Source organism: Amblyraja radiata, chromosome 23, assembly GCF_010909765.2.
Source record: "Amblyraja radiata isolate CabotCenter1 chromosome 23, sAmbRad1.1.pri, whole genome shotgun sequence".
Taxonomy (NCBI): Eukaryota; Metazoa; Chordata; class Chondrichthyes; order Rajiformes; family Rajidae; genus Amblyraja; species Amblyraja radiata.
Genome location: NC_045978.1, coordinates 21333074 through 21347125, shown reverse-complemented (window position 1 = coordinate 21347125; position 14052 = coordinate 21333074). Strand labels below are relative to the sequence as shown.

At 47.7% G+C, this 14052-nt stretch overlaps 1 protein-coding gene across 2 annotated transcripts in view; it reads left to right on the top strand.

Annotated features, from left to right (window-relative positions):
* The window catches only part of raly (RALY heterogeneous nuclear ribonucleoprotein), a 50828-nt gene that overhangs the window by 20790 nt on the left and 15986 nt on the right, over positions 1 to 14052 (top strand). Inside the window, exons 2-8 of one of the 2 annotated variants that reach the window (XM_033041734.1) lie at positions 5728 to 5992; positions 6771 to 6843; positions 7563 to 7613; positions 8154 to 8314; positions 9866 to 9979; positions 10072 to 10238; positions 13434 to 13478. In XM_033041734.1, coding sequence (XP_032897625.1) covers positions 5737 to 5992; positions 6771 to 6843; positions 7563 to 7613; positions 8154 to 8314; positions 9866 to 9979; positions 10072 to 10238; positions 13434 to 13475 — 864 coding nt within the window. In that variant the 5' untranslated portion in view covers positions 5728 to 5736 and the 3' untranslated portion in view covers positions 13476 to 13478. Of the gene's footprint in view, positions 1 to 5727; positions 5993 to 6770; positions 6844 to 7562; positions 7614 to 8153; positions 8315 to 9865; positions 9980 to 10071; positions 10265 to 13433; positions 13479 to 14052 lie in introns of both variants that reach the window. The other variant, XM_033041735.1, reaches the window with a different exon arrangement.

Sequence of the window (14052 nt, the reverse complement as noted above, 5' to 3'; positions counted from 1 at the left end):
GAGACAGAGACAGAGACAGACAGCCAGAACCGTTTTCCCACAGTTGAAATGTCAAAGATTAGAGGGCATATGTTTAAGGTGAGAGGGAGAACATTTAAAGCAGATGTGTGGGGCAAGTTTTTTTTTAACACATGTTCTGAGTGGAGTCTGAGAATTTCCAGTGTTTTCTGTTTTTGCCTCAGATTTCCAGCATCTAAAATCAACTTTAGTTTAGTTGATTAACTAAATCAATTAATGCATGGAAACAGGCCCTTTGGCCCACCGAGTCCACGCTGACCAGCGATCCCACACACTAGTTCTATCCTGCACACTAGAGATAATTTTCAGAAGCCAATTAGCCTACAAACAAGTACTTCTTTGGAGTATGGGAGGAAACTGGAGCACTCGGAGAAAGCATTCGCAGTCACAGGGAGAACGTACAAACTCCATACAGACAGCACCCGTAGTTAGGATCAAATCTGGGTCCCTGGCGCTGTGAGGCAGCAACCTCTACCGCTGCCCTACTGTGCCGCCCTAGCCAGATCATCTCAAATAGTCTTTCAGACCCGTCAAGCCTGCTCTAACCACCCTCAAAGAATCTGACCTCACAAGCAGTCTGTGGAGTTTGCACATTCTCCCTGTAACCACGTGGGTTTTCTCCGGGTGCTCCGGTTTCCTCCCACATTTCAAAGATGTGCGGGTTTGTAGGTTAATTGCAGGGCTGCCAACATTGGGTGAGAGTTGGGAGTGAGAAATTGCGAGAGACCAAGCCCGAGGGAGCGTAGCGACCGGGGGTGGGAGGAGGGGTTCCCCCTCCCATTGGTACGGAACATTCGCATTTTTCAGCTTGAAATTGTGCAATATGGTGCTTACTGTAGCGAGTCTTTTAACTTACACTTGAATGCAATATATATGCTTTAAATTGGATTGGAGCGTTTTTGAAAGGGGGGAGACTGTGCGATCACTGATCACTGGCCTTGGGGGTACCCGATGAGGTAGTGGAGCAACTGAGTGGGGAGAGGGTGTGGAAGAAGGGTGTGTCCCCCCCCCCCCCCCCTCCCAGAGTAGGAACTTTTTGAAATTTGATGTATTAAAATCATGTTTTAGTGCACTGTAGAAGTATGATTTTAATGTTTTTTGTATGAAGTATTTTTAAGAGATAACTTTTTAAGGGATAACTTTATCCACACAAAGGCTGATGGGTGTATGGGACAAGCTGCCAGAGGAGGTAGTTGAGGCAGGGACCATCCCAACATTTAAGACAAAGTTACATTGATAAATGGATAGGACAGGTTTGGAGGTATGGACCAAAAGCAGGTAGCGTAGCTGGGACATGTTGACGTGACATGGGACGTGTGGGCAAGTTGCACCGAAGGGCCTGTTTTCACACTGTATCACTCTATGACTACATTATGCCTCCACCATGCATGAATGCTTCAAAATCAAGTGATCGAGTTTTATTGCCATATACTCAAGCATAGAAACATAGAAAATAGGTGCAGGAATAGGCCATCGGCCCTTCGAGCCAGCACTGCCATTCAATATGATCATAGCTATTCATCTAAAATCAGTACCTCTTTCCTGTTTTTCCCTTGATGTCGTTAGCCCCAAGAACTAAATGTAAGTCTCTCTTGAAAACATCCAGTGAATTGGCCTGCACTGCCTTCTATGGCAGAGAATTCCACAGATTCACAACTCTCTGCGTGAAGAAAATTTGTTCTCATTTCAGTCCTAACTGGCCCCCGTTTATTCTTAAACTGTGACCCATGGTTCTGAACGCCCCCAACATCGGGAACATTTTTCTTGCAGTTACAGTAAGTGAAAATCTAGCAGGCAAGCAGGATGCTTTCACCAACCACCCCCATTTGAAGTCCACTAACTTCCACCGCTTCTACCCAGTGCTTGGTACTTACTTCCAGCAGCCACTGGTTGTCCTCCAGGATGCACCGAGCCGCAGCCTGATCCATGCCGGTCACCTGGGCGAATTTGGCACAGAGACTCTCACGGCAGCGGCACAACGCTTCAACGCCTCAGACGGCCTGGGACTCTTGCACTGAGGCTGCTCCATGGCCGGAGCTGCAGTGAGCGACTCGCCAGCCCAGCAAACACTGGCCAACCCCGCTCCCCGTCCGCATCTGTCCCCGCCGCTGCTTCTGCCTCCAACACCCACGGCCCATGCAGTTGATATGAGTTTTGAAATTTTCGTTGATCACAGAATATCTCACAACAGAGCGAGAGAAATTTGTGATCAGCGTGAGAATTTGGTGAAATGCGTGATTCTCATGCTCAATGCATGGGAGTTGGCAGCCCTGCCTCTCTATCCCCCTCTACCCAACTCTTTCTCCCCCTCTCTCCCCCTCTCTCTCCCCTCTCTCTCCCCCTCTCTCTGTCCCCCTCTCTCTTTCCTCTCTCTCTCCCACCCCTCTCTCTCCACCACTCTTTGTCTCCCCTCTCTCTCCCCCTCCCACCTCACCCTCATCCCTCTCTCTCTCCCCCCTCTCTTCCACTCTCTCTCCTCTCAACCCCCCCTCCCCCTCTCTTTCCCCTCTCTCCTCTCTCCCTCTCGGTCTCTCCTCTCACCCCCTCTCTCCCCTTCTCCCCCTCTCACTCTCTCCCCTTCCCTCTCTCATCTCTCCCTCCTCCTCTCTCTCCCTCTCTCTCCCCATTTCTCCCTCCCACCTCACTCTCCCCCTTGCTCTCTCTCCCCTCTCTCTTTCTCCTCTGTCTCTATCTCCTCTTTCTCTTTGCCCCTATCTCTCTCTCTTTCCCCCGTTTCTCTCTTTCCCCCTCTCGCTTTTACCACCCCTCTCTCTCTAACCCCCCTCCCTCTGTCTCTCCCCTCTCTCTCCTCTCACCCCCCTCTCTCTCCCCCCTGTCTCCCTGTCTCCTTCCCCGCTCTCTCTCTCCACCTCCCTTTGAGAGTCTGTCCCTTCAGCACAGAGACTCTCGCGGCACCCGCGCTACGCTTCCGACGCCTCCGACGGCCCGGGACACTCGCACTGAAGCTGCTCGATGGCCGGAGCTGTTGCGGGCGACTTGCCAGCCCCGCAAACACTCGACTGCCCGGCAAACGCTCGCCAGTCCCGGCTCCCCGCATCTGTTTCTGCCGCTGGTTCTGCTCCCATCCCTCCCTCAGCCCCTGCTCTCCAACACCCGCGGACCATGCAGTTTATCCGAGTTTTGACATTTTCGTTGATCACAGAATTTCTCACCACAGAGCGTGAGAAATTTCTGACCAGCGTGAGAGTTTGCTTGAGGGCGTGATTCTCACGCTCAAAGCGTGAGAGTTGGCAGCCCTGTTAATTGGCTTCTGTAAATTGTGTAGGTGAGTGTTAGAATCTGTGAGTTGATGGGAATGTGTGGAAAATAAGATAAATGGGTTTAATGTAGGATTTGGGTAAATGGATTAGCCTGGACTTGGTGGGCCGAAGCATTTCCTGCAGCATTTCACAGGCACAACGAGAACTTAATGATGACAGAGAGACACAAGGAACTGCAGATGCTGGTTGACAAATAAAGACAGAAAGTTCTGGAGTAACTCAGCATATCTGTCAGCATCTCTGGAGGACATGAATAAGTGACATTTCAGGTCAGGATCCTTCTTCAGGACCTAATGATAGTACTGGATCATCCAGTCAAATAAAATGTCTGTCTACTTTGGAAGGTAGAATGGTACAGCACAAGAACAGGCCCTTCAGCCCACGATGTCAGTGCCATTGTGTCAACAATGATGCTGAACAAGACTAACATATCTGCCTGCACGTGATGCATGTCCTTCCATTCCCTACATATCCATGAGCCTATCCAAAAGTCTCTTAAACGCCACTATCGTATCTGCCCTAACAGCGCGTTCTAGGCACCTGCCATCCTCTGTGCAATAAAGAGAAAACATGCCCCATCATCTCCTTTAAACTTTGCCCCTCTCACCTTAAAGTTACGCCCTCTAGTATTCCAGTCTATTTCCTGACTGGCTAAATTGGACCTTGAGATGATAAACATCATCCAGTCAATGACAGGAGGTTTGGGGCGGGCAACAGTGACACAGCAGTAGAGTTGCTGCCTCACAACGCCAGAGTCCCGGGTTCGATCCTGGCCTCAGGTGTTGTCTGTATGGAGTTTGTATGTTCTCCTTGTGACTGGGTGGGTTTTCTCCAGGTGCTCCGGTTTCCTCCCACACGCCAAAGACTTGCAGATTTGAAGGTTAATTGGCTTCAGTAAAGATTGTAAATTGTCCCCAGTGTGTAGGATAGTGCTAGTGTACGCGGTGATCGTTGGTCGGCGCGGACTCGGTGGGCCGAAGGGCCTGTTTCCGTGCTGTATCTTTTAAATAAGATGTCAGGTGGTCACATCATGTAGGGTCCATGTGGAGATTGCTGATCCCTTGGGCAGTGCCCCCGCTTGTGATGGACATCAGTGTAGTCTCGGTGACCACCCAGTGCTGGGAAACATAGTCATACAGCATGGAAACAGGCCCTTCGGCCCAACTAGCCCATGCCGACCAAAATGCCCCAACTAAGCTAGCCCTGTTTGCCGGCATTCGGTCTATTTCTCTCTAATCCTTTCCTATTCATGTACCTGTCCAAGTGTCTTTTCAATGCAGTTATTGTACCTGCCTCAACTAACTCTTCTGACTGTGTGTGAATCAATGCTGAATCAGTATTGGAACCAAACGATACAAAACAAAATTCATACTGGGTCATTTTGGGGGCAAGAGCCCAGCAGGCACGTTCTGAGCCGAGACACTCTGCTTGGGAGTGATGGGCCTTGGGTTGACACCACCATCTGCTGGTGCTATCCAGTACTGCAACTGGCTGATTAATTGCATTCCCTGTATAAAGCAGCTGAAGATAGACACAAAATGCTGGAGTAACTCAGCGGGTCAGGCAGCATCTCTGGAGAAAAAGGAAAAGGTGATGTTTTGGATCAGAAATCTTCTTTAGACAGAGTCAGGGGGGAGGGAAACTATAGGTAGGCAAATGTTCAGAACAAATCAGAGCCGGCACCGATGACCAAGGAAAAGTGGAGCCCACAATGATCCATTGTTGGCTGTGGAAGAAGTGATAATGAAGGGATAGATGGATGCGAGCAGTGGAATTGGCAGGACGTCTGGGTGGAGAGAGAAGGAATGCAGGGGTTGAAATTAGAGCAATTACAAAAAGTAGTTGCCTCAGTACTAAAATATCATGAGTGGCATTGGCCTTGGATAGACTCGGCTTGTACTCCCTAGAATTTAGAAGATTGAGGGGGGATCTTATAGAAATTTACAAAATTCTTAAGGGGTTGGACAGGCTAGATGCAGGAAGATTATTCCCGATGTTGGGGAAGTCCAGAACAAGGGGACACAGTTTAAGGATAAGAGGGAAGTTTTTTAGGACCGAGATGAGAAAATCATTTGTTACACAGAGAGTGATGAATCTGTGGAATTCTCTGCCACAGAAGGTAGTTGAGGCCAGTTCATTGGCTATATTTAAGAGGGAGTTAGATGTGGCCCTTGTGGCTAAAGGGATCAGGGGGTATGGAGAGAAGGCAGGGATGGGATACTGAGTTGGATGATCAGCCATGATCATATAGAATGGCGGTGCAGGCTTGAAGGGCCGAATGGCCTACTCCTGCACCTATTTTCTATGTTTCTATGGCCTTAGAATCACTCACTGTACAGGGGTGAGGGAGAGGGTGCCTCTTCAGAAAGAATTAGAGTGGCAGCTGAGAACTTCACGCACTGATGGATATTATTCTCTGCGATTCCAGGCGTCAGCCATGTCGCTGAAAGTACAGACCAGCAACATCACCAACAAGAACGACCCACGCTCCATCAACTCCCGCGTCTTCATCGGGAACCTCAATACGGCGGTAGTGAAGAAATCTGACGTGGAGACCATCTTCGGGCAGTTCGGCAAGGTGGTGGGCTGTTCGGTACACAAGGGCTACGCCTTCGTGCAGTACACAAACGAGAGGACGGCTCGTGTCGCTGTGGCCGCAGAGAACCGGCGGGTCCTGGCCGGACAGACCCTCGGTGAGTCCGACCACTGGCCCGGCGAGCACCACCACCACCCGATGGTCAAGAGGAGAAGCTTTTAATGTTCCAGAAAATATATACATAAACCGTGCACAAACTCTTCATACACCCCCATTGCCAGAGGAGGTAGTTGAGTCGGGTGGTGCAGCGGTAAGAGTTGCTGCCTCCCAGCTCCAGAGGGCCGGGTTTGATTCTGATCACGGGTGCTGTCTATACTGAGTTTGTACGTTATCCCCGTGACCGCGTGGGTTTCTCGCGGGTGCTCCCGTTCCCTCTCACATTCCAAAGACATGCGAGTTTGTAGATTAATTGGCTTCTGTAAATTGCCCTCTGGTGTGTAGGGAGTGGTCAAGAAAGTGGTATAACATAGAACTAGTAAATAGGGGGAGTTGGTGTCAGCGCCAAACTTGGTGGACCGAAGGGCCTGTTTCAACGCTGTATTTGCTAAACTAAACTAAACTATAAACTAATCATCAACGACATGTGGACAGGTACATGGATAGGAAAGGTTTAGAGGAATATGGGCAAAATGGGCAGGTGGGGCTGGCATAGATAATCTTTGTCGGCATGAACATTTTGTGCCAAAGGGCCTGTTTCCGTACTGCATGATCTATGACTGTGTTTTAGTTTAGAGATACAGCAAGGCAACAGGCCCTTCGGCCAAGCAAGTCCATGCCGCCCATTGATCACCCGTTCAGGAACAAGGAGCGAAGAGTCCGGCGGGGAATTAGATGGTTTATACTTTTCTTCACCTGGTTTGGTTTGTCTCTTGCAGATATTAACATGGCCGGGGAGCCCAGGCCCAACAGACCCAAGGGACTGAAGCGACCCAGTTCCACTTTGTACAGGTACCGTCCTCACCATGTCTGGTAGCTCGGTCAGGCAGAACACCGGGGCTATGATGTAGGAGACAGAGTTTACGGCCATTCGGCCCAACTTGTCTTTACTGGGGGTTCCAGAAAACCAGATCTCCCCGCGCACTCTTCAGTCGCTGGTCCCTTGTGTGTTGATCCAGCTTCTCCCTAAGTTCCATCACTCCGACACTCTGAGCCATGGGCATTGAATGTTGCTCGTTGGGTGTTGGACATTGGGCATTGTGTGCTGGGTGTTGGACATTGGGTGTTGGGTATTTGGTGTTGAATGTTGGGCATTGGAAGTGGGGCATTGGCCGTTGGACCATGGATATTGGACACTGACGTTAAACGTTAACACTGGACATGAAACAGTATAGCACAGGAACAGGCGCAATGCCCGTGCTTAATTTCACCAAGTTAAACTAACCTCCACTGCTTGCACGTGATCCATATCCCTCCAGTCCCTGCATATCCATGTGCCAATCTAAACACCTCTTAAAACAGAGATGGTTGAATCAGATACAGTCCCCGCGTTTAAGAAATATTTAAATAGTCAAGGCATCTAATGAGGGCAGATGCGATCAGTGTGAAGGAGCAAAAGAGTCAGCATGGACAATGTGGGCCGAAGGGCCTGTTTCTGCGCTGGAACACTCTAGTAAGTACTTTATTCACAGTTTTACCTCCAGTGATTATTTTTTCCTCTCTCCTTAAAGCCCCAGCTTCGACTTTGCTTACGATTACTTCAGGGATGATTTCTACGAAAGGTAACGTCCGTGATTTGTATCGATTCCGCCGCTATTTGGGTCAGTGATTAGATCGTAAGATATGTCCAATGCACCAATTGCAAGCTGTACGGTCAGCTGTGGCTCAGGGGCTGGGTCCCAAACTTCCCCCCCCCCCCCCCCCATGATGGTGCAGACTTGATGGGCCAAATGGCCTAATTCTGCTCCCGTGACTTATGGTATCATGTTATTCCTGGTAGAAACGCTGATAGTATACATTGCTGCATATTTGTTGGCTGCAATGTGCTTTGGAGTGTCTGACCTCCAAACCTCCAAGCACAAGCCTTCCATGGCTTCTGAAACATCTGTTGATCAATTAGCACAATAGGAAGCCATGGACAAGGTGGGCCGAAGGGCCTGTTGCCAAGCTGGATGACTCCAGAAGCCAATCAGCTCTTCAGATTGTTCTGCCATACAGATTGTAGATGATCCGTATCTTAACTTTGTCAACCGGATTTCCTTCAGTTAGCCTTTTATCTCTCTCTCTCTCTCTCACACACACACTTCCTCTCTCCACCGCAGGATGCAAGAATATTCGAGTCGACCCTCGCTGGTCCCCAGGGCCGTCCCGGTGAAGCGGCCTCGTGTGATTGTCCCCGTGCTCCGTCGAGGGAAGTCCAACCTCCCGCTGAAGCTGATGACCCGTTCCAGCACAATGGCAAAGAACGCTAACAAGTTAAAACGTGAGTCGTGTCTGACTTCAGCACGGAATAAAAGCAGTTAGCCTAACTGCTGGGCCAGAAATATATGTCTACATGTGTTTATATGTAGACACAGGGAACAGCAGATGCTGGGATCTTGTGCAGGACACAAGTGCTGCAGGAATTCGGGACACAAGGAACTGGTTTGCAAAAAAGGACACAAAGTGCTGGAGTAACTCAGCCGGTCAGGCAGCATCTCTGGAGAACATGGAAGGTTTCGGGTCAGGACCCTTCTTCAGACTGATTATGGTGGTGGGGGGAGAAAGCTGTAAGAGAGGACAAAGCCTGGCCAATGATACAGGTGGGTGGGGGCCGACAGTTAGACAAAGGCCAGGGGTGAAAAGACAGAAGGTGTGAAGTAAGGATGAGAATTGTGAATCATTCTGAAGAAGGGTCCCGACCTATCCACGCCCTCCAGAGATGCTGCCTGACCCGCTGAGTTACCCCAGCACTTTGTTTCCATGCCATACAACCACCTCCCCAATCATAGAATCTTCTGCTTTAAGTGCTTGGCTTGAGTATATGTTGTTGCTTGCGAACATTGAACAGTACAGCACAGGAACAGGCCCTTCGGCCCACAATGTCCGTGCCAAACATGGTGCCAAGTTAAACTAATCTCCTCTGCCTGAACCTGATCCATATTCCTCCATTCCCAGCATATCCATGTGCCTATCCAAAAGCCGCTTAAATGCCACTATCGTATCTGCCTCCACCACCGCCCCTGACAGCACCACTCCAGACACCCACCACAGTTGTTCCGCACATCCCCTTTAATCTCAGGATAACCAGAGTAGTGCAAAACCGAAGTCCGTAGTCATCCAAAGACACAGTCCACTGAAGATTCTAGTTACTGAGGTTAGTGTTATGCAGTGTTCAAGAGCCTGATGGTTGTTGGGAAGAAGCTGTTCTTGAACATGGTGGTCATGGTTTTCAGGCTCCTGGATCTTCTTCCTGATGGGAGACATCACCTCCTGTAGATCCCTTCGATGGTGAGGAGATCCGCACCCGTGATGGACCGGGCAGTGTTTACCACTCTCTGTAGCTTCCATGGTTCCTGGGCGTTCGAGTTGTTGAACTAGGCCATGATGCACCTGATTGATATGGTGTGTGCATGTGTGTGTGTGTGTGTGTGTGTGTGTGTGTGCGGTGTGTGCATGTGTGTGTGTGCGGTGTGTGTGTGCGAGTTCACCACCAGGTCCCGGGTCAGTTATCAACATCACTGCAAGATTCAGGCCCCTGCGTGAGATCTAAAACATCAAAGTTTTAAAAACCGTTTGGGAAAATAGAGTTTTGGCAGAAGCGCGAGCTGTCTGTCCGTTAATGCCTCTTCATGCGATGTTAAACGTCTTCTTCTGTCCCTCTCCCTCTCTGTCTCCTTCTCTCTCTCTACCCCCACCATCTCTGTCCCTCTCCCTCCCTCCCTCTCCCCCCTCCCTCCCTCTCCCCCCCTCTCTCTCTGTCCTCCCTTTCTCCCCTTCCCTCTCTCCCCACGGCCCCCTCTCTCTCCCCCCTCCCTCTCTCTGCCCTTCCCAGTGAAATCCAATGAGCTACAGCGGATTAAAGTCGAGCTGACACAGATCAAGTCCAACATTGACTCGTTACTGGTGAGACTGGAGGAGATCGCGAAGGAGAAAGTCAGTCACACAGGTCGGTGTGTGAGTCCCTCTGTCGCTGCTGCCCCCTCCCCTCTGACCCCATCTCCAGACCTGACTCCGCTCTGAATTTGGATCTTTCTCCAGAGTCGAGGATGAAGGCAGATGAAGGACAGACTGAGGCGTCTCACGGAGATTCTACTTCAGAAACTGCAGAGACGGTCACGGAGGAGGCATTTGAGGTGGAGGAGGTGGACACTGTCGATCTGGAGCAGGACGAGGCAGCGGAAGAGGATGATTGCGAGGAGGAGATGGTTAGTGTGGCTCTGCAGCAGTGATCGTGGCACCCTCAACCTCAACCCTCAATAGTTGACTTAAAGAGTTTAGATTAGTTTAGTTTAGTTTAGTTTAATTTAGTTATGGTTTAGTTTTAGTTTTTAATTTTAATTTAGTTTTGTATTAGTTTTTAAATTACATTATTCGATTGGTTTAGATTAGATTGGTTCAGTTAGTTTAATTTGGATTAGTTTCGTTGGTCACGTGTACTGAGGTATTGAAAAGCTTTTATTTGCCTGCTATCTAGTCAAAGAACAGACTAAATATGATTACAATCGAGCCATCCACTGTGTGCAGGTAAAGGATGAAGTGTACAACTTCAGGGCAAATATATAACATTGAAATCCAATAAAGTCTATCAGTGTGGCAATTACTCTTTGCATGTTTCCTTAAGACATGTTCCAGTTGTACAAGACGTTGGTGAGGTCACACTTGGAGTATTGTGTTCAGTTATGGTCACCCTGCTATAGGAGGGATGGCATTAAACTGGAAAGAGTGCAGAGAAGATTTACGAGGATGTTGCCAGGAGTCGAGGGCTTGAGCATGGGGCATCTTGGTCGGCATGGTGCCTGTTTCTGTGCTGCATGATTTAAAGATTCTATACCTCGATTGACATTTAACTCTTCCCTTTAATATCGCAATAACCAACCAGTGCAGTGGAACCATTGCCCAGGGATGGACCAAGTTTGACCCTGCATTGCGTCCCCACATAAATCTTCAATGAAACACCCTTCGTAGCAAACTGTCATCACTATTTACACTTTAGACACTTTGTGAAATAAATTGGGGTTTTATTTAAATTAAAAACTAATAATTAAGATTATGCAACCCATGACTCCTTATTGAGGTCACATTTTAAAAACTCGCTTTTAAAACCTAGCAGATTTGTTAGTTCATGATCCAATTTGAAAAGTAGAAAGGGGGCTGGTTCAATATACTTTACTGGCACGGAATGCAGCCCAGTGGGCTTTAGAGAACAGAATCCACTGTCAGGGTTATCTGAGGAGCTGGCTGCAAGTCTGACTTGCACCAGAACTCTCTTGGCAGTGTAGGGTCGTGCTGCAGCTTGGATGATTTAACCCGTGCAATCTGCCCTGTAACACCTTGCTCTCCGTTGTAAAGAGAAATGCAAGGACTTGTTCTTCTGCAACACCTCTCTTTGGTCAGCAGGGGGCACGGCACTGACCCAGCGATCAGCAACTCTGGTAAAGCTGCTGCCTCACGTCGCCAGAGACACAGGTTCAAATCTGACCTCGAGTTTAGTTTAGTTTATTCTCACATGTACTGAGGTACAGTGAAAAGCTTTTGTTTCGAGCTAACCAGTCAGTGGAAAGACTATACATGATTACAATTGAGCCAACTAAACTATGTAGAAGACAATTGGACAGCTTCAGGGATAGGAAAGGTTCAGATCAATGCTTCTTAAACTATTTCAGTGTCATTCATCCTTGAGTCTTTATCACAACATTTTATTCACCCGCGACTAAAATTTCTTCTTTTTTTTTGTAATTTTCGTCTTATTCTCCCGTGTATAATTTTATATATAATTAATTTTGTCACATGAGCAAAAAACAAAAATTAACTCACTTCTTAAGTGTTTATTGCATTCAATTTTTTGAACGTCCTAAAAATATGTAAAGAAAACTAGGAGTGAAAAAGAAAAAAAAGTTTAATTACCACTGGAGTTGGAAAATCATTTTATTAAAATGATAAAAAAAAACATTCCAACGTCTAAACTCTGGGCTTCAGCCCCAGACTCTTTCGGACTTTGATTACTGCAGGTTTTTTTCTTGGAAAACGAGCTAAAAAAACCATGGAGTATGCGATTTAATATATTAGTATCCAACTAATATAACTTTCTATAACTCTCCCTCACAATAACAGCTATAACAGCTCACAATACCACCAAATATCAACTTTGGTTGCTAAATTGCTACACAAAGTTAAGTTACAGTTCAACAGTTGCCCGTGGCGATCCTCCAGTGTTGTCATTTATAAAGTTATGATCCCACTAGCTCGTCTGGTCTTCCCGAAAAGGTCATATTACAGTAAATTTGGGAAATATCCTGCTACTTTGAAATTAATAAACCATAGGTAGAGAGAAAAAAACATATCAAATTTCCAGCTCCATTGCCATTAAAACCAATAAGAGCTCACTAACCACTTTAATGGCAATGCCTTTTTTAAGTATAGAAAATGATATATAAATATCTGAATAAATTAAGTCATTCACCCCTCTAGTTTCATTCACCCCAAAATAATTTAATTCGCTCTTGGGTGAACCATTCACCAATTTAAGAAGCACTGGTTTAGAGGGATATGGGCCAAATTCATAGTGGGACTAGTATAGATGGAGCATATTGGTCGGCATGGATGAGTTGAGCTGAAGGGCCTGTTTCCATGCTGTATGTCTCTATGACTCTACACACTGCCATCGTCACAAAGCCAATGAGAGCTAAGTTTGAAATATTATGAAAGTTAATAAACAGAGGATTAACATGGAAGGTAGACAAAAAAGCTGGAGAAACTCAGAGGGAGTTTCCTTTTCTCCAGAGATGCTGCCTGACCCACCGAGTTACTCCAGCTTTTTGTGTCCTCCTAACTCTTGTGTCCTCCTAACTCTTGTGGCCTCTTAACTCTGGGTTAAAAACAATGTGTTTATTAAGTTCAGCCCAAAAAGTACATAGATTCTCGCTATAGGTCCACTTTGGACTGCCCTCAAAGACGAAGCAAGCTTGGAAATGTTGCCCAAAGGCGTAGACAGGCAAAATAAGTTTTGCCTGTCCACGTGAGAGGGACGTGGTGTACAAGGAAGGTGATGAGCTGGAGGCCTGCAGCAGCCTAGGGCTCGCCTGGATCGGGCACCGATCATAAGAACTAGGGCCGACTGGACTTCGAACATGGTGCCAAAACCTGCCGCCTCTTGTATATGTGGATGCTGAGGCTGAAGGGCCTGTTACCATGCTGAATCTCTAAATTAACCTAAAGAGCTGATCTCTATCAGACGGCGACATTACAGACATGACTCGGTTTGCAGTGTAAAGTTCCATTGTTCTAAACTCTCGTTGCTTCACCTTTTCTGGGATTGTGTTCTGGTTTGATCACCTGTACCCTTGTCCTCACTGACTGTCCCGAAAGAAACATTGATTTATCTCCATTCTCTCTCCCTGCAGGAGGCTCGTCACAGAGCAATGGCAGAGGCAACGTTAGAATAGAAGGTTTGTGCTTTTATCATCCAATTTGCTTCTTGTATCATGAGAGGAATAGATCGGGTGGATGCACAGAGTCTCTTGCCCAGAGTGGGTGAATTAAGGACCAGAGGACATAGGTTCAAGATGAAGGGGGAAAGATTTAATAGAAATCCGAGAGGTAACCTTTTCACACAAAGGGTGGTGGGTGTATGGAACAAGCTGCCAGAGCAAGTAGTTGAGCTGGGACTATCCCAATGTTTAAGAAGCAGTTAGACATGGATAGGACAAGTTTGGAGGGATATGGACCAAACGCAGGCAGGTGGGACTAGTGTAGCTGGGACATGTTGGCCTGTGAGGGTAAGTTGGGCCGAAGGATTTTGGTTCGGACATATTTGGAGTATTGCGTACAATTCTAGTAGAGTAAGCTCATTGGACGAGGAATTCTGGGAGAGTGTGTTCATTGGGCAAGGAACTTGGTGGAGTAGGCTCATTGGACGAAGAACTCAAAGAGTGTGTTCACTGGCGCAAAGCTCTGGGACAGGAAGCTCATTGGACGAGGAATCAGAGCAGTGGGCCATTATTAATGTTGATGGTTCTCTAG